The sequence below is a fragment of the Siphateles boraxobius genome, unplaced genomic scaffold, assembly GCF_051911475.1.
Source record: "Siphateles boraxobius isolate OS27281-9 unplaced genomic scaffold, OSU_SipBor_1 19, whole genome shotgun sequence".
Taxonomy (NCBI): domain Eukaryota; kingdom Metazoa; phylum Chordata; class Actinopteri; order Cypriniformes; family Leuciscidae; genus Siphateles; species Siphateles boraxobius.
Genome location: NW_027508799.1, coordinates 33,075,825 through 33,097,289, shown reverse-complemented (window position 1 = coordinate 33,097,289; position 21,465 = coordinate 33,075,825). Strand labels below are relative to the sequence as shown.

General features: G+C 37.7%; 1 protein-coding gene across 5 annotated transcripts in view; it reads left to right on the top strand.

The window, feature by feature from the left end:
- The window catches only part of pde3a (phosphodiesterase 3A, cGMP-inhibited), a 97,762-nt gene extending 77,502 nt beyond the window's left edge, over nt 1-20,260 (top strand). For all 5 annotated transcript variants that reach the window (XM_077235133.1, XM_077235130.1, XM_077235132.1 and 2 more), the window contains 10 exons: nt 3,426-3,496; nt 3,709-3,863; nt 4,655-4,792; nt 5,536-5,647; nt 5,851-5,952; nt 8,331-8,530; nt 10,346-10,549; nt 10,632-10,793; nt 14,056-14,320; nt 15,344-20,260. In XM_077235133.1, the coding sequence (XP_077091248.1) occupies nt 3,426-3,496; nt 3,709-3,863; nt 4,655-4,792; nt 5,536-5,647; nt 5,851-5,952; nt 8,331-8,530; nt 10,346-10,549; nt 10,632-10,793; nt 14,056-14,320; nt 15,344-15,753 (1,819 nt within the window). In that variant the 3' untranslated portion in view covers nt 15,754-20,260. The remainder of the gene's footprint in view (nt 1-3,425; nt 3,497-3,708; nt 3,864-4,654; nt 4,793-5,535; nt 5,648-5,850; nt 5,953-8,330; nt 8,531-10,345; nt 10,550-10,631; nt 10,794-14,055; nt 14,321-15,343) is intronic.
- Nucleotides 20,261-21,465: the final 1,205 nt, after the last annotated feature.

Genomic DNA, 21,465 nt, shown 5'->3' with positions numbered 1-21,465 from the left:
TTACAGGTTGAGTTGTTGTTGCCCATTACACGCTAGCATTCTGCTAATGAACACTGATTGGTCAGTGAAGGACTGATTACTACCAGAGATACCGCTTTATGGCATCGTGGCATCCGAAGCGGGTCCAGAATGTGTGTGTGTGTGTATTTTTGGTGTGGTCTTTTACAACAACAAAACAAAAACTCTTCTAGCACGTGTATTACCTGTGTCAGCGGTGTTGTCGATGCCTCCAGAGAAAAGAAAGTGCAGAGCGTGAAAGCACAAAAGTGACTGAAGGATTGCCGTAAAGCAGTATCTCTGGTCGTACGATGTGTATGACGTCATTGACATTTTAAAAGACTTTTTAAAGCAAATGAGTGACTCTAAAAAATCTAACACCCAGCAATGTGTAATTTCATTGCATCTCCTTTCGAATACAACATTCAGATTACTAGACATTATATCCTGAGAAAAGTGGATTTTGAGGGGTTTAGCTCCATTGACCTCAATTCATTCTGCACTCGTCCTGTGAGCGCCCTCAAATGGAACCAGAGTGGAACTGCAACCAGTTCAGAAGCCGGAAGTTTACTGAGAGTGGAAGTTCTCCCCTTATTAGACATTCTCTGAGGTAACTACACCCTTGTTTCATTTAATATATGCGGAAACATGAATATGCTAATTAGACCCGCCTCCACTCACTCACTCACTCACACCAGCTCAGAGATTCACTCTGCCAATTTGCTGAGGTAAACGCTGCACAATGATATTGCTCTTTACAACGTTGGACACATAACGGTTATTAAAATGATTAGCCTTTTGCTTGACTATGTTATCAAACAGCTAATAATGTGTTTCTAATGTTACACAAACCATGTTCCTGAGTTAGGCAGCTGCTGTCTAACAATCATCAGAAACGCTTTGAACAACTAGGAACGTCAGTGGAAATAGGCATATAGTTCATCACATCGTAATATACATCAAACACTTGCTATATTGCTAAATCTACCCGATTTTTCACATCAATAGAAAAATATACTGGGATAACATGGCTTCTCTTGAGACTCCCCTGCTAGTTCCCTGTCAATATTATGCTAAAGCCGCCTGCACGTTGATCTGATTGGTTACAAGGTAGTTTGTGACGTCAGAAACACCAGCGATTTCAAACTACGTTTTTGAGACTGTCTTTAGACCACTGCAGTTTTAAGGAGAAAAACTCAGCAGTGGTTTTGACTTATGAATTTGCTCAGGGTTTGTTTTAAAGCTTATTACAAACACAACATAGACATAGCCTATAAACAACATTAAAAACTTGATTTTCACCCCAGGAGGACTTTAAAATATACAGTTACCATGCACTCATATTACTATTAGGAGAAAGTGCAACGCACAATATGGTGGAATACGTCCTGCCTTCTAAAAAAAAATAGCCAATTGGCAAATCATAAGTCATTGCGTCGCTGCAGCTGCCGTTAGAAGCTCCACTTGCTATAGAAACTTAGAAGTCAGAAGCTCCTTTTGTTTTTGCATTGGCTGGTCTAGCCTGAAAAATGCAGTTTTCTGTCATGATTTGAAAAGCACAAGCAGACGTCTTTCAGCGGCCCGGTCCTGCTTTCAAACGCTCCCGTCTGTATCTGTGTACGCACTCAGTGAAGAGCGTCATTGAAATATATTTACAACATGTTTTTGAAGCGCTGAAAATGCCAAAAATGAAAATTCTGTCATCATTTACTCACCCTCAAGTTGATACAAACCTGTAGGAGTTTTCTTTCCTCTGTTGAACACAAAGGAAGATTTTTTTTTTTTCATACTCAGACGACAATGGCGCCCATCAAATGTCTGGTTACCGACATAAGTATCTTCTTTTGTGTTCAGCAGAAGAAAGGAACTCATACATCTTTGGAACAGCTTGAGGTTGAGTAAATGATGACAGAATTTTCATTTTTGGCTGAACTATGCGAAACGGTAACGAAACGGGAGTATGTGAAACGCCCATGTCATGTCATGTTGTTTGAGTAGTTCATTGATATTCCTGAAAGAACACACTACGAGTTGTAAAAACTAAGCCTCTTATTAAAAAGTTACCAAAACAATGTTGTTGCTTTTTGTGAATGATATGCGTTCAAATTCTCTGGAAGTCTTTTTGAGGAATTTTGCTTATGCAGATTCCTTGCAGAGCTACTAATGAGTAATTTTAAGAGCAGATATCAAGTTATTATTCATTTTGAGCACAATTCATGACTACGCTAAAAAGCACATGCTTGCTGTTTCCAAAGATCTGAGCGTATCCTGTGGCCCAGGATGTTCTACAGCAGTGGACCGCAGCTTTAACCCATGACGTGGTTACTGAACAACCACTGATCATTTACTGTGAAAAATAACCAACACTGTGTCTAAATATTAACAGATGGACATACGTGGTCAGATCTGCTGTTTTACTCACAGCGATCACTAATGTCCTGGCTATGAGACAAGGTCACCGTCCCCTTGGCCTGTAATGAATGCTGGTCACAAAAGAACAGCTTGATTAGGTTCTGTCTGGCACGTTCATTTAAAGAGCTAAACTAAACAACAGTGACAACGGCTAGAGCTCCTGACACACAATCAGGGCGCCTCTCAATTTCACTGCAAAATATTCAAATATGCATACACTATCAGCCGTTTCCTAGCTTTCCTAACTCATAAAGCATAAAATACATAAAGCGTAACGAACAGATTCCAGTGCCTACAATGATAGATAGTGTCTTTTTATTGTTCTTAAGGAATGTTCCTGAACTCAACATGAAATGGCATATTTTTTCTTTCTTGTAATCTGACTTATTTCAACTATGAGTAAAGCAGGATTTTCTGTGAGAGCGAGAAAAAGAGTAGAATGTGATTTGATTTTATTCTTTGGGAATTGATTCAATTGTGAAAATGATGAAATTGGATGAAAGATTTGAGGATTTTTATTTATTTATTTTGGAATAACATTAACAGCCAAATAATCCACATTAAAATCAGGAGCGTGTAGTGACGAAGTAAATTGTTGGTTTATTACTTTATTTGCTGTTGTACCATTATTATTATTGTTGTTGTTGTTGTTGTTAAAATGCAATACAAAAGCAAATAAAGGCAAAAAGAATTTTATACATGAAATTTATAAAATATATAGGATAATAAATGATTGCAAACTATTTTAATGTTTAATGGGTTATTAAAAAATTCTCTATAAAGGATTCATAAAATGTAATTAAAATTACAAATAAATTCAAATTAAATGAATTAACTATTAACTAAATCCATAAAATGATCCCACGATGATTCTATATATGAATCGCCTCACTTCTTTCCCCTCTTTATCTCTCTCTCTCCCTCTCTCTATATATATATATATGTATGCTCTCTTTTTTTAATGTGAAAGAATGCGTCCTGACAGTGATGTGAATGGTGTGCTGTGTGTGTTGTAGCTGTGGAAGACCATACAGTAAGAGGCACGGGGACGGATCCACAGACGCAGGAGACAGAAGCCAGCAGTCAGGTGACGCCACCGTCATGTCCGACCCTCTCTGAATTACCATTTAGATGCATTTCACTTATTATCCATTTTGCAGTTGTGATCTATGATATTACAGCTCGATCCTGGATTGAATCTATGAGTTGATATGTAATTGCTGTCTTTCTAAGCTGTCAGTCTGCTCAAACGTGAAATATTACAAGAGGCATAATCACGCTTTTCTAATAACCTTTCAGACGAACCGGTGATGATGTCATCCGAATATGACAGCACCTATGAGACCAACCACAGTGACAGCGGTGACTTTGCACAGAATGAGGAAGACGGAGAGGGTCACCGGATCCCCTGCGGGACGTTCCCGCCTCAGGCACTCGCTCTTATACCACCAGAGGTAAACAGGCCTTCTGCAGGACAAATTGATTTTTTAGCACTGCAGTTTAGTACAGGCATGGTATGCTGTTCAGTGTAAAATAAAGCTGGAAAAATGCACAGTGTAAAGTGTTGCATCAGCAGCATGCATAAAATATGCAGTATACATAGAATATGGACTGCAAGAAAGTTTTTTTTTTGTTGTTTCCAGTACAAATATCTTAAACATCATTAAATCAAGATTTACATGAGAAGCAAAATGGCACAAGTCTTGTATATATTTTTTTTTTTTTAAAGTGAGTTTTCATTTTCTGACCCCACTGATAGATATTTTTTCTTATTTTAAGCATAAGCTCACTTAATTTTAATGCTTTTATAAGAAAACAAGACTTAATATCTTAAATGTATCTTGATTTAAGAATTTATAGGTATTTGTAATGGAAAACAAAATACTGAGGGAGAAAATCATTACTTTGCCGTGTGCAGAAAATGTATGAAGCACATAAAAATACGGCAATGGCATAAATAAATGAGTGTTATGTGCAATACTCTGGGCTGTTTGTTTGATCCAGTGAAACTAAACCTGCCATCAAATTGTCATCCAAACTAATCAGCGAGCGTTTGATGTGCTAGTGATTTGTTTATGCTGTGGTTTGATGACAGACTCTCTTTCTGTTATGCCATTTTAACTACTCTTTTTAGTAGTTTCATATGTGCCACTTTTTTAGTAAGCAATTTCAGACATATTCATTGTTTTTTTTATTTTTTTTATAAGATGGCACCGTTTGTGATCTGAAATCATTTCCTCTGCAGGATAAGCCCATCTTGGCCCCAGAGCCCCTGGTAATGGAGGGACTGGAGCCTCTCATGAGTCAGATCAACAACTGGAACTTCCCCATCTTCAGTCTGGTGGAGAAAACCCACGGCAGATGTGGCTGTATTCTCAGCCAGGTGAGACACTGACATCTAGTGGAGATCCGGAGTACAGGCGCACAAGGCTAACTCACATCTACCGAATGAACTAAGGCTGCTTTAGTTTCACACTGGCATTTTAGTTCAAAACAGGGCATGCTTCACAGGAAGAACTGGTAATGTGAAAGCTGTCATGCGGACCGAACTCAAGATCTCCTGTAGGAGGTTGTCTGAGTTCAGGTGCGCTGGAACTTCGGCTTGTGAAAGTAACTCAACAGCACCTGGGCCAGGATTATTGGCTAATAATTGGCTGATTTTCTGGCATTTTTTAAAAAAATAATACGTTTTATTAAATAATAAAAATGAGTGTCAGATAGTTATGGAAGCTTTTTTCTGCCACCGATTATTTTTTTTTTTATCTCTGACTTTTTTTACTCAGAAACTAGATATTAACTCGCAATTGCAAGTTATAAAGTTTGAATTGTGAGATTAAAAAAAATCACAATTACCTTTTTTATTTTTTTATTCCATTGTGGAAACAAGCTTCAATAGATTAGACTTTTAGTTAATTTGTAATGAACAAGTGTAAAATAAGTGTTCATTTAAATGTAGCAGCTTTATGTACATCGTATTTGTTCGTGTTTGCATGTGTATTCATATATGAATAATTCAAAGTATGTGCATATATTTCCTTCTAAGAAATTCTAGTATTATTGTTTTGATTCTTTTGTTTAATTTAAGACTAAGGTTGAGAGATTTTGCCATTGTTCTCTGTGGTTTAGGTGTCCTACCGGTTGTTTGTGGATACGGGACTCTTTGAGACATTCAAGATTCCGGTGAGGGAGTTCATGAACTATTTCCACGCTCTGGAGAATGGATACAGGGACATCCCATGTGAGTCCTTGTGCTGCAAGAGACATGTGTACTGAAATATGTTAACAGTGAGATATGTTATGATGTACTACAGATGTTGTGCGTAGTCAGCTTCACCTCCAGAGGAATACACTGCCCTAAATCATCAGTTGTGGCACACTGTATATTGTGTGTATCTCCCCCTGGTGGTGGTTTACAGTATTAAACCTCGTCTTCCTCCCCAGATCACAACCGGATCCATGCAACAGACGTCCTCCATGCAGTGTGGTACCTCACTACTCAGCCGGTGCCTGGTTTACCTACACTGGGATCACTTAGTGACTCGGGTAAGTTCATTACAGTTTGGAAAAGTTACAATGGAAATAATTTCATGCTTGTAATTGAAAAGTATATGTATACTTGATATTATGCAGGCTAGACCTGTGTATTTTGATATGCTTATATCAATGTTTTATATGTTTAGAGGAGACTGGAGAATTCATAAAAGAGCAGTGGTGATGTCTTCAATTTCATACACTTCCATCACGTTTTTAAGCTCACAAAAAAAAGAAGGAAAAAAGCTCACAGGAGAAGTAACTGTGAGCAACATTGTAGATTTTATGACTTTCAGTAAGGAAAGTAATTTTTTATCAAGATCATTTTTTGTCTAGCAATCATTGTACTGTAGATACAATTATTTGACTTGCAGAACCGTCTCCCATATGTAACAGTATGTTCCTGTGAAGAACGACATGTCTCTGCATACAGTGGAATGACAATAAAACATCTTCAAAGCGCCTGCCAAATGCATACAGTTGTGGTCAGAATTAATGGCACCCCTGGTAAATATGATTAAAAATGGCTGTAAAAAAAATCTGCGTTGTTTATCCTTTTGATCTTTCATTCAAAAGAATTGCACAAATCGAACCTTTCATTGAAGTAAAATAATTGAAAGTGGGGTCGGGAAATCAATTTTTTTTTTCTCCAAAACATGTTGGCCACAAATATTGGCACCACTAGAATTGTTTACATGTAAAATATCTCTGAAGTATATTCCCATTAATATTTACCTTTTTTTTAGCACACCAGGGTGACTAGGAACATAAAAATTGTCCAGCTATGACTTCTTGTTTAACAGGAGTTTAAATATGAGGAAACACAAAGGCCAAATTCCCTTAATCATCCATCACAATGAGTAAAACCAAAGAATATAGTTCTGAATTTGCATCAAAAGATTGTTGAGCATCACAAAATAGAAAGTGGCTGGAAGGACATAACTAAAGAATTGAAAATCCCCATTTTGACCATCAGGGCAATAATTATGAAGTTCCAATCAACTAAAGATGTTACGAATCTGCCAGGAAGAGGACGTGTGTCTATATTGCCTTAATGCATGGTGAGGAGAAGAGTTTGAGTGGCCAAAGACTCTCTAAGGATCACAGATAGAGAATTGCAGAGATTACTTGAGTCTTGGGGGTCAGAAAGCCTAAAAAAATATATCAAACAACCCCTACATCACCACATGTTGTTTGGGAGGGTTTCAAGAAAAATCCTCCTCGCTCCTCCAAAAATAAACTCCAGCGTATTCAGTTTTCAGACATGACTGGAACTTTAAAAGGGACTGGATTCTGTGGTCAGATGAAACAAAAAAAGGGCTTTTCGGCAGCAAACCCACCAGATGTGTTTGGTGCAAACAGGGATAAAATGTACCCTATGCCTACGGTTAAATATATACTGATGGATGCACTTATATGTTGTGAGCCTATTTTTTTGCTGGAGGTCCTGGACATCTTGTTCAGATACATGGTATTATGGATTCTAGCAAATACCAACAGATAAACAATCAAAACTGCCTCTGCTACAAAATCTTATAATGGGCCGTGGCTGGATCTTCAATCAGGACAGTGGTCCAAAACAAACATCTAAATCAACACAAAAATGGGTAACTTAGGTTGAGTTTCCAAACTCATCAGGTATTATAGGAAAAAACTCAAAGCTGCTACCTTGGCAAAAGGAGGTTACAAAAAGTATTTAATAACAGGGAGCAAATAATTATGGCCAGTGTGTTTTGGAGAAAGGCATTTTTTTCATAATGTGATTTCACCCCCACTTTCAATTCTTTTACTTCAATGAAAGGTTTGATATTTGCAATTTTTTTGAATTAAAGATCAAAAGGATACAAAAGGATAAACAATGCAGATTTATTTTTTACAGCGATTCTTGATCATATTTACCAGGGCTGCCATTAATTCTGACCACAACTGTATATATATATTTATACAACAGTTCTTTCTGATTCTCAAATCTGATTGGCTGAGAGCATTTTCCATTTTCCAGCCGTGCAATATATATATATATATATATATATATATATATATATATATATATATATATATATATATATATATATATATATATATATGTATATATATATATATATATATGTATATATATATATATATGTTTTCTCAGTTCATTTATACATTTGATCAGGTATACATTTTAATCAGTTCATGTTCATTTAAATTTTTTCACTGTTTGAGCTATACTGTAGGAACAAACATGATTTTTCTTGCACTTTTTAAAACTAAAAAAAGGTTGATGTATTATTTACACATACTCTCAGAAATGCCTCGCCTTCATTTGCATATACATATTTACTATGAATACCTATGTGCAGTGTGAACTAATCTGCAGACATCTTTCGGACTCTCTATGTCTTCAGACTCTGACAGTGGACTCGCTCATGGCCGCTCAAAGCACCTGATATCCAGGACGTATCCCGTCGAGGAGGAGGGTTACGGGTGTCTGTCCGGCCTCATCCCCGCGCTCGAGCTGATGGCGCTCTACGTCGCGGCTGCCATGCATGATTACGACCATCCTGGCAGGACCAATGCGTTCCTGGTGGCCACCAGCGCTCCACAGGTAACGCACCATCATCACACAACCCCAAAATCAGTTAACCCCCTAATTCCTTGAAGATTTTCAATGGAGAAGTAGTTTCTTTGTATTGTAAATATGTGCTTTCACTCTCAGAAAAAATGTACAAAAGCTGTCACTGTGGCTGTACCTTTTCAAAAGGTACACCTTTGTACCTAAAGAGTGCATATTGGTCCCTCAAAGGTACATATTGGTACCAAAAGTGTACATATTAGTACCTAAATGGTACATATTAGAACCCATTTTGAAGGGTACTATCCCATTGACATCTTTTGTACCTTTTTTTCTGAGAGTGTTCTTAAGAATCATAGCCGGTACTAATACAGAGGTAGAATAAATTATTTAAAGAGATAGTTCACCCAAAAACTCTGTCAGTAATTACTCACCCTCATGTTGTTCCAACCCCATAAGACTTTCGTTCATCTTCTGAACACGAATTAAGATTTTTTTGATTAAATCTGAGAGCTGGATCACTCCTTCATATGTTGCTTGGTAATTTATATCTGCCAGCCCAGAAAAGTTATTAAAGACATCGTTAAAATAGTCCAAGTGACTACAGTGGCTCAATCTTAAGTTTATCAAGCGACAAGAATACTTTTTTTGACTTTTTTCAACTATTGATTTTCTTCTTTGTTGGCCTCTGACGTGAATTCACAAGAGCGCCGCGACACGTGCGCGAGAACTGAGAAGATCTCGATGTAGTGTTTAAAATGGTTCTAAAGTGTGCATTTCCTGGATGTCTGAATCGTGAGAAACCAACGAGAGATCGTAAAAGTTACCAATGCTGCAAAATGAATGGCTTACCTTTCACACTTTCCCATCATCTTCTCAGTTCTCGCGCATGAACACGGCTCTCGTGAACTCACGTCAGAGGCCCACACGGAAGAAAATTAATAGTTGAATAAAGTCGATATTTTGGTTTGTTTTTTCGCACAAAAAATATTCTCGTCGCTTGATAAACTTAAGGTTGAGCCGCTATTTTAACAATGTCTTTACTAACTTTTCTGGGCCGGCGGATGCAATTACCTAGCAGCCTATGAAGGAGTGAGACAGCTCTCAGATTTCATCAAAAATTTCTTAATTTGTGTTACGAAGATGAACGAAGGTCTTACAGGGTTGGAGCAACATGAGTAATTTATGACAGATTTTTCATTTTTGGGTGAACTATCCCTTTAAGTACCTAATACAATAATAATAAGGGTTTCAACAATTTTATTTAATCAGATCAAGAACCGAACAAGACTGGTGTTTACATTATATTTAAAAATAAATAATTTTGTTAGATAAAAACCTTAACCAAGTTTAGTGTTTTGTTCTTCTCTCATATTTAAAATGAAAAATATTTTTCTTATATTTTGATGGTTTAATCGAACTTGTAGGGTCACTAAAAACAAATGTGTGTGTGTGTGTGTGTGTGTGTGTGTGTGTGTGTGTGTGTGTGTGTGTGTGTGTAGTTGTGTATATAAATGTGTGTGTGTGTGCGTGTTAAAATGTGGTTCCTGTTTGCCATGTAGTCTGCTAATTTTGCATGCTGTTTTCTGTTACTATTGCTCATATTTAAGGTTAATAATTGTATTTCTGATGAAAAAGGTCAAAAAGGCTGCAATCATTTGGCTGTTTCAGTACTTCGTATTAAGATATATTAAGAATATTCCATATTATGCTGTAGAAGCATTATGATATTTATGATTATTAATATCCAAAGCGGTTGTTTTGAATTGTAGCCTGCAAGGATTGATCACAATGTTCTTGAGCCTTGAAACATTTAAAGTGCCATAAACGTCTTGTGTGTGTTTCAAGGCCGTGCTTTACAATGACCGCTCTGTGCTGGAGAACCATCACGCAGCTTCTGCCTGGAATCTCTTCATGTCGAGGCCCGAGTACAACTTTCTGGCCAGTCTGGATCACATGGATTTCAAACGCTTTCGCTTCCTGGTCATCGAGGCCATACTGGCCACGGACCTTAAGAAACACTTTGACTTCCTGGCTGAATTCAACGCCAAGGTGAGCACTTACTGTACATTAGATATACTTGTATAGACCAACTATTGCTGTGTGTTTTATTTATTGATTTATATTCGCTCAGGTGGGGGATGACGGTTGCTCTGGGATCGAATGGTCTAACGAGAATGATCGTCTGCTGGTGTGTCAAATGTGTATTAAGTTAGCGGATATAAACGGTCCGTTGAAATGCAAGGAGCTTCATTTGCAGTGGACGGAAGGCATCGTCAACGAGTTCTACGAACAGGTCAGGGTCTGCTTTATTTTTGATGTGTGTATGTTTGTGTGCAAGTCATTTTTTAGCTATTCAGTCACGGCATTAAGTGCCTGGAAATAGTAAAAGGCCCTGATAATGCGCATGTGTAAGTACTTGGCATCTCAGTATCATTCACATGGAGTGGCTGGAGAGGAAGGCAAGGATACGCTGTTGCCTGGCAACCGTCTACATCCTACCCAAGCAGTGCTGAAGGCAACACGTTCACAGCTGTAATGAGAATGTAGGGCAGAAAGTAAGCAAACTTGTACATCAGGCTGATCTGCTGGGAATGTGCTGAGAAAATTTTCTGGTAAACACACCATGTGTTGATGATAGACTGATATAAATCAGCCAGACTAAATATGACCAAAGTCAACCTTAATGTCAGATTAGCATTGCAATTAGCATGTTGCTAGCATGAATTGGCACGTTTTAGCTCGCTGCTTGAATGAATTAGCAAATTGCTAGCATGTTTTAGCTTATTGCTAGCCAGGGGTGATTCTAGATGATTCAATAATAGGGGTCAACGCCTTTTTTAGGGGTGTTGGTTCCGGAAGTTTTTTTTTTTCATTCATTTTTTCCCATAGGGACTTTTAAAAAGTCTATGTTAAAAAGCCATGAACTAACATATATAACATATAATATATTACATATATATAGAGAAATCCTATATAAACAATATATTTTAAGTTTATTGCAAATTATGCATATACAAATATTTAAATATTTCGAGAGCGTTTAGAGAATCGACTCGATTACGTCATTCGCAGTGCTTCATGGGAATGGGTGGAGCTAGGAAGATCTTTTGGCCGCGTTGCTTGTTTCGACTCTCTGATTGATGGAATTTTCTGCACAGCATCATGGGTAATGTAGTTTTTTTCCCCCAGGAATTACGATTACGATTATTTTTTTTAAATAAGCTGAAATAATGCGGGCTAACAGCTTCAACAGAAGCAAATACTATCGATGAACAACCTCATAGCTCACATTAGGGCTTTCTTAAAAGGTTTATAAGTTATCGTTCAAAATCAGTTTCCCTATGGAGAAAATTAATGGAGTTTTTACTTCCGGAACCGACTGTTGTGCTTTATATCCGTTGACCATTACGGTACATCATGTGTGCTTGTTCAGTCTGTCTGGATATACGTCTACTGATCATGCTCTCAGAGAGTTAAAGGCTTGTTTGGATGCCAGCGATGAGTGTCTATTATTGTGTGGAACACAGAGTGAGGATGACCCAGTTGTGTCGGGACCCTGTCACAGAGCTACAAAGCGTCATATGACCACCCTTGGCCATATTCAGAGCATTTCAAAAGGGACCAGAAATGATTTGCTTCAAAGGAGCCTGTTTTTCCCCCCTCCCTGTTTCGTTTCTTGAATGATTCATTTCTCCAGCACTTCTGAGTAGCACCTGACAGAACACAGCGCACATACATCACTGCCCTGTGACGTCATCGACGGCACGGTTGCCATGGCAACGCAAGACCTTGCCTGTTGTTGTTCCGCATTGATTCTCATTGATTATCTCCAGGTTCTGCTTAGCATATGTTCTCTCACGCGGACTATATGATGCTCCTCTAATCGCTGATTACCTACTTATTTTCAGCACTGCAATCTGAAATAAATAATAAAAAAAGCCCAGACCTCTCGTGCCTGGGTGTGTTTCCCCCGTCCATGGGAAGGTTGACCTAGTTTTACAGCGGTAGAAGGTCTGTGAAGTATGTTTCTTTCCTGAACTGGAAAAATCCAATCAAGTGTGTGACTCCTCGGCTGTGCTTGAATGTACTGAGCATATACTATTGGTAAAATCATTACTTGTTTAATGCAATCCATGGTAGGGATGAGTATAAAATAGCTGCTCAGCAGCACTGCATAATTTGAACAAATATGCAAATTAGCCATCAAACAGATATGATTAATCTGCACTATGTGGAGCATTTCTGAATCGAAATGAAATGTATACTATATTTGCACATCACTGAATACATTTCTTTTTCAGGATGGATTTTAGATTTGTTAGCACTGACGTGATGCAGCTTTCAGATGCTCATAATGCTTTCTGGTGACATCAGTTCCCATGATGCTTTTCATCCACCATAGGAGGTGCAGATGAACAACAATATTATTTCAGAAGTTTTTCAATTATAGCAACCAAGAAGGATTTTAAATATTTTTAAAATAACTTGAAACATAATTTGCAACCCATACTTCTCTAGACAGAACTTGATTTTTTTTTATTATAAATGATTTATTGACAATTGATAAAAATGGGTGTTTCATACCAGAGTTTACAGCATAACATATATATATATATATATATATATATATATATATATATATATATATATATATATATATTAATTAGTGCTGTCAATTGATTAAAAAATTAATTAATCACACATTTTTCTGTAGTTAATCGCGATTAATCGCACTGAACATTAAAGTTCTTCAAAAATATTTTTATATTGTAATAATTTCACAGTTTAATCTCCAAAGAAACGTAGAAACAACATGAAAACAGTAGCCTATATTTTAATATTTGTTAAATGGCATCTTTTTATGAAAGAAGGCATCACCGATAACAATACTGCTACTGATGTCTCTATGGAAAATAGATATTTTCCCCTCAATTTTAGACATTATTTATATCCATTCAGCAATACAGCTATCAATTTTAACATTTGTTAGGCTTTAAAGAAATATAAAAACTTTTAATTTAAGTTTTACATAAATACATTATAACAAATCAATATATCAGTGCTTCATTTTTTAATTGGCCCAGTCAGACCAGTTAAAATGCACAAAAACGTATTGTTTTCATTGTTTTTGACACATGTAACCTTGTAAACAGTGCTTTAAGATTTACAGATACAGTAGCATATATACAGAAATTGAATAAAGTTCACAGTCTTCACTGAATAAATTATAGATTAAATATAGATTAATCCTTATTAAAGCTACAAAAGTTATTCAGTCAAGAGCAGTGAGTGATTTTATTTTTATTTTGTTCTTTGATTATCTACCCTTAATGACAGACAGCAGCAGGTTTATTAGGCTGTTGTCACTTTAAGACCTGCCCCACATGACGCAGATCTGACATGCACCCCATTTTCTGAGAGCGTGATCATATAATGTAATTCTAGTCAAAGGATGACGTGAAAAAAATTATGCTGCATTAATTGCATTAAATATTTTTAGCGTTCATTTTGACAGCACTAGTAAAATGTGTTTTCTCTTCATTCTGGTGTTTCAGGGTGATGAAGAGTCCAGCTTGGGCCTTCCCATTAGCCCCTTCATGGACCGCTCAGCACCCCAGTTGGCCAAACTACAGGAGTCCTTCATCACACACATCGTCGGGCCTCTCTGCAACTCTTATGACTCTGCTGCCCTCATGCCTGGGCACTGGGTCAACCCTCAGCCCAAAGAGGGCGAGGATGCTGAGGAAGAGACAGAGACAGATGAAGAGGATGAGGAAGACACACCGGAGGAAGATGCCTCCTCCAGCTCAGAACTTTCCCGTGAGTTCACTTTTTATTTTTACATTTTTATAAGTACAGTATCAGATTGAAATAAGGCTACATTCACACTGTCAGTTATTGGGATTAACAACCGCATTTACTTACCGGTGTGAGTCAACTCAAACAGAAACTTACAGTAGCTTTTCACACTGTATGACGTGACAGACAACTAGTTGACCAGTCCGGTTCCATTCACACAGCTCAGGTTTTCTGAAAATAAGGTAGTGAGTCCTTAAAATTTACAGGTGTGAGTTTGGTTATAGAATGCGGTCGTCACTCCCGTAAATAACTGAACTGTGTGTGAACGTAACTGTATTAAGGACTCAAATACAGGACTGACAACTGTATCTGCTGCTGTGTAAACATGGCCTAGCTAACACCCATACTTAACAAAATTATGATCTCGGTCTTTATCGCCAAATAAAATTTGATTGCCCCGTCAGTAGAACCACTTCACATAGACATATAACAGTGTAACTAAACTGAAACTGAATTTAAAAATGTTTCCGAAAGCACAACTGTTGTGACAAACATAAGCTGTATTTTAAAATATTAATATATATATATATATATATATATATATATATATATATATATATATGAAATCAAATTTGTTTTTGCAATTATTTTATTAATTTGTTTTTTATTTCTTTTATAAATTTTAAATATGATTTATGTGGATCTGTGTGTATTTAAGCAGACACATTGAGTGTCTATTTTTTATTATTATTAACTTTATATGTGCAACACTTCTCTACATAAATATAATTCATAACTTAAAGCTGCTAGTCAAATAAGATAAACTTTTTGCAATACTAAAATAAATATAAAATAAATTTAAATAAACATAATTTTTATAAAACGATACAATATATTTTTGCTTTTTTTTATTTAATCAAGTTGGTTTTATAATTTCTTTATTTAATTTTTTTTTTACTTTTAAATGATTTTTTTTTCTAAATTATCACTTAAAGTTGCTAGCATGAAAAACCCATTAACACTCCCTTTTTATACTTTTCTTAGAGAAAGACGCACCCAAGAAACGACGGAAAGTGTTCTGCCAGATCACCCAGCACCTGATGGAGAACCATGAGATGTGGAAGAAGGTCATTGCAGAAGAGTCCCAAAGCCAGACAGAAGAGGAGGAGTCCACATGCCTCAGCAACACCCCTGAGTCAATCCTAGCCATTGATGAAGAGGAGGAGGAGCCTGGGAGCAAGGAGGAGCCAACAGATGACCAGGAGGAGGAGTCAGCAGAGGAGGAGGAGAGTCCTGTACCTGAAGAGACACATGAAACAAAGGAAACAGATGATGCGACTGTAACGGAAGCAGACGGGACTGCAAAGCGAGACACAACAACTGTAGAAGACGATGCAGAGCTAATGGGAAAACGAGAGGAAACTGAAGACGAGAAAGACGAGGATCCAGAATGAATAACTTGCCGGTTTTAGACGAGAACATTGTCTGAAAACTTTTTATAGGCAAGCGAGACTTCTTAGAAATGGTTGCCAGCACATCACTTAGACACAACACTGTAGATGCTTGGGGAACATGTGCCTAAAGGAAACAGGGTGGGGAGGGGTGGGAAGGGACGAAGGGTTTGATTAACAATGGTCAACTATGAGTGCTAGACACTCCGGTGAGGTTTGATGCTAAAATTGAGCGGGACACAGGGGGAGGGGGGTTTCCTATATTTTCTAGACGTCATGTTGGTCAGTTTTGCAAGTCCTTCTGGCGAAACCCCTCCAGCTGCACCTTAACCCCCCCAAACTATGACAGGGGTCCCAGTGACCTGCAGCGACACAAGTTTTGCAGGCTCATCCCACACAGCTACTCAACAAGAATTTCTGAGAAGCTTAGTGTCAAAGTCGGGAAAGAGAAATCAATCCACCGTGACTCTCGCCAGCTCCTTAAAGGCATTGCGCCTCACTCACGAATCCCATCATCCGCAGTGGACGAAAGCAAATGTCCCAGAAACAGCATGCATTTGTGAAAATGCTACAAAAGACTCCACATGTTAACACCATATGTCTGTCCTGCCATTGCTCTTTCTTTTCCTTTCAGAGGTCCTTTCTATTGCAAATGCTTGCACCATTGTCCTTGTCCCATTTCTGAAGGCGTCATGCCGAATGCTCGTCATTCTCTTCCCTCACCTTTTTCCCTCGGCATTTCATTAGTCCATGAACTAAGATCTTGCATTTCTCAGGATCAGACTGTTTTTGGATAACGGTACAAGGAGTCATTGGTTTTTACGGACTTTCTTGCAACTTTTTAATCTTTTGAATCTTGATTTGTGAGGACAAAGGGAATCTTTAGTTGTTTTTTAAAGTGTAATTTCTTCTAAACTTCAATGGCCTTTTTAACAATAGCCCAATTGTTGTTTTACCAGGTGATTTGAGATATATATATATATGTATATATATATATATATATATGTATATATATATATATATATATATATATATATATATACACACACTCATACATACAGTGCCCTCATTCATACAGCATGCAGTAGTACATCACGTCAATTCTCTCGTTTTCATTTACCCTAAAAAAAATTTTGTACCGTCCGAAACTTTACAGACATCACCGTTTTTTTTCTCCCCGTCAAGCAGATCTTCTGTTCCTGCATTTAAGCTTCTTAGTAAACTGCTCCAGCAAGTTTTGAGAGCATACTAAACTGCTCCCGCAAGTTTCATTGATCAAAGGCGCAGACTGGAGCGCATGGCCCATCGAGAGAGCCTCGGGGTCCCACATTCCCCCGCAGTCGCATGTTCTCCCTCCAAACAAGGCCGTAGTTATTCTTCACAGTCGTGTCACGCAGCCGCCACGGATATGCAGGCAGGCATGTGAGCGACTGCGAGCTCCTCGGCCCAAGGGATGAGACGCCGAGCGCCGTCCCTCTCACATGAGCGGACCCAGAGACCATGTGCGGCACAAGAGATACGGGCACCGGTCGACACGGCTGTCCGCACTCGCCTTTGATGTGCCGGAAGAGGCAGATTGCTCGTGACGGTGAGATGAAACACTTCTGCGGGCTTAATCACCTCGAGTCCGATGTTTAATCAGGCCGAGTCTGATGCCTTCAGTCACTTTGAAGGAGAGCTAATTAAAAACGCCTAGGTAGGAGGCAACGGTCATGTGCTTTAGACCCATCTTTGAAACATCCCCTTTGATCGAAATGCAGAGTAAGGCTTAATCTTATCAGGCAACGTGGTACAATGTAGTTCAGCAAATTATTTAAGCAATACCGAACCTATGTGTACAGAAGATTGGTAGCGTTTCTAACTGCACTTTCTTTTTGTTGCTGTGTTACTATTACACAGCTCAAGGGTGTGTGTGCCAAATATGACTTCAAATTCATTCTCCCGAAAGTATGAAACACCATTTTTGATCAGGAGTGTCCTAGCTGCTCTTTGGAGGGCCACTGTCCTGTAGAGTTTAGATCCAACTTGCCTCAACACACCTGCCTGGTTTCTAATAAGACCTTAGCTGTGTACGAAATCGCCACCTATACCCTCATTCACTGTTCCCTACATTAGTCCACTAATATAGTCCACTTGAAGAAGTGAATGAAAGGGAGTGAGTGAATTCGGGTGCACCGGAAGGGCGGCTGCTTTTGCATAGTTTGTGCTTGCTGTTTAATAATTATTTGAAAGTTAGCAAACTGGCAGCTCTAGTAGTGATGAAAATATTTATCTTGAACTCTGTCATGGAAACTAGGATGTGTAAACCTTAATTAAACAATTGAATAATCAATTAAAAAGGAATTTATACCTGTATGATATTACGCTGTAGCCACATTGGACCAGCGGTTTGGAAAATGGATGAATGGAGGATTCAGCTGCAGGCGCCATCTTCTGACAAGACACAGGAATTAATTCGGCACATCCCTTACAGTGCATTATGGGTATTCTCTAGCTGTTATTGCGGTGCATTGTGGGATTGAATGAGTGCACTCGATAACGTCCACCATGGAACACCAGTAAAAAGAACTGTCCCCTGAAATAGTGCCCTATTTAAGGGTATATGGGGCGATTTTGAACACAGTCCTTGATTATCTGGTTCAGGTGTGTTTATTAGGATTGAACTAAACTCTGCAGGACAGTGTCCCTCTAGGAGCAGGACTGGACACCCCTGCCAGACCCGGTCTTCTCAGTGGCTGGAAGAGCATGTGAAGGCCATGTGTGCTTGTGAGGACATGTGTGGAGGGTATTATAATTCTGCATTAGGCCCTAGATTTGTAACCTCAGGCCAGAGATATTAACCCTTTGGTGCATGAATTATTAAATCACAAATAGTAGTGTTAATGTTATTATTACCTTAAAAATATATATTAAAAAAATATTTATTTTTTCCTATAATAACGCATTTTGAGAGCGTTACTGTCCACTGCAATAAAAGATAGTAGTTGTTACTTGCTGCATCAATTTTGTTTGCCATTTTGAGTTTATCATAATAAAACATAGAATATACTGTAAAAAGGATTGTCACAATAAATTATGGGTAAGTGTCTAAAAGGTCTTAACCTTAAAAATAGCTTTTAAAGATCTGTGCACTGTTGTGGACGTCATGCATCAAAGTGTTACATTCCCAGCTGACAAAAATAAGTTCTAAGAACATTTTGCTACATTCTTATTAAGTTATAAAAACATTATTTCTGAATGTTCTTTAATCGTTCAAAACTTCCAGTTTATTAGATTATTCTTGGTTATATGAACATTCCATTTGGTCATTTTGCAAACATTACTTTTGAAGAGATACTGAACATTCTGAAACAAGTAGTAACATTTAAAAGCATTTCAGGGAAAACGTTCCATGAACAATGTATAAACAATTATTTTTGTGCTACCGTTTTGAGAACATTATTATAGACTAGATAACTTAGAACAAACGCTCTATTAACGTTACTGGAAGAACCGTTTGTTCATAACTTAGAGAGAACCTTGCCAGATCGTTCTGAGAACGTTTCCTGTTAGCTGGGATATTTCCCAAAATAAATTTAACTGATAATATCATAACCTATGTTAAATTCCAGAGGAATAAAATCCCCCTAAAAACATTATTTCCCAGGTTAACTAAGAAATACGTGACATTATGAAAGAATCTATTATGCAATATGGCTACGATCTTCATCTTACTGTTGGATGATGGGAGGCCCACTCTGTCTAAAAAATGTATGCCATTACCAAGTGATTAGCATAATAGTAGTGGGCACATGTTGGGAATTGCCTTGCTGCGAGCCTTTGACGATCAAAGGTCATAGATATTGATGTCTCAAAGTGTTTCAAACCCAGAATAATCAAAGACAATTCCATTATTTCAGATTTGCTTCCTCCCAGACAGTATTCAGAGAGACTTAACACAAACTGTGGAATTAGTGACCCTACACATTTGATGTGCTTGTGCGTGTGCTTCAAGATTGCCTGTGTGTGTTAGCATGGCAAGCATGTGTCCCTGTCCTACACCAGTTTTCAGCTCTGATCTGCGTTTGGTGGCTCTGATTCCAGATCCTGTACGTTACGCTAACTCTTGTGTCCAAATGAACAGCACAAGTCTTGAGAAGCCAGTGTGGACCATAATGTTCATAATGACAGGATCATTATAATGTCATGTGACTAAATTCATATTTTTCACAGAAAACAGGTGCCCTTAGGAGTGAAATTAATGACAGTCTGTACAGTTCAGTTCAAATACCTGTTCAGGTATTGCAGACAGGCACGATGACTGGGTTGCATCCCTACAGATTTTTTTAAACTTGACCATCATGTCAGGTTCACGGGAAAAGCTGAACATTTTTATATTTTTCCTGTTCATAACTCGTTCCTTCATCTTCAGCTGTACGCGTCTGATAACCGTGTCCACCGGGCACCCGTTTCGTTCACCTTGAGAACCAAACAAGCTTTACACCTCTCTGAGAAAGAGAAATGAGACTTGTACTTTTATATATATATATATATATATATATATATATATATAAATATATATATATATATATATATATATATATATAGTCGGCACTTCACTGACAAAATAATTATTTTTCTTCTCACTTGTATCTTGCACTTAACACATGTAGCAATACCTATAGAAAGGGGAACTGTGTAAATCACCAGTATTCGTAAAGTGAAATATTCATTTTATCGCTGATTGTTGTTCCATTTTGTACAAAACGATATTGTGTACAGGTTAAAAATGAAACAAAACAAAAACAAAGCCAAAAAAAGGGACGAAAAAGATGAAAACGACAACAGAAGTCTTTTAGATGAACATTATTTATTTTTACTGTTTTGTAATTTAGACACTATACTGTAGCTCCTCTATTGCCAGATTTACTGGAAGTGCCTCTTGGTATAATGTAACATACAGAAAATATATATTGAGATTATTAGAACCTGTCACAAGCTGAACATTGTGGATGTTGTAATGTGAATACAGTTTAATAATACGAGTGAAATACTGTGGTATCGAATGTCTCTGTGTTTTTAATTATTTATTTATTGCTTCATTGATTTTCACCCCTAATTCAGTCTGAAGGTTTTCAACTAAACAAGCTCACGTCAAAGGGTAAAACATCAAATTTTTATGGCTTGAAAATGGCTGCTCAATCAAAGTCAAGGTAAGATCCCACACCCATTATGCCAGGTCAAATTGCTCTTATATTAAGCAGAAATATGCACTCAACTTTACCAAGCTCATTTAAATCACTTCAAATCCAGTACATTGCATCAGTGTTGATCTATGTCTAGGGTGTGTGCCAATTTGATGTTTGAATTTGAATTGCCAGCCTTTCTATGAAGAACAGAGTTCGACAAAATAGTTGGCATTCAGCATGAAGTATGGCACATTGTTAATTGTGTAATCAATATAATGATTTGTAACTCAAATAATGTAGAGAAAGGACACTTATATAAGAGGATCATGAACAGGGCTTGAGGGACGTGTTGGGGTCATTAGTTGCGGATTTGTCTAAAACCATAGTTTTTGTTTATGCTGACAGGCACAATGTTCTGAATCAGCCCTCTAAACGTCAGCTTTGTAAACGTACCATGAGATAAGTCGTGTTCCTGGTATCCATGTGTATTTCCTAAAGCTTGAGGTGTCTGTAATTCATATGTGCACATCTCGCTGCATTGCACGGA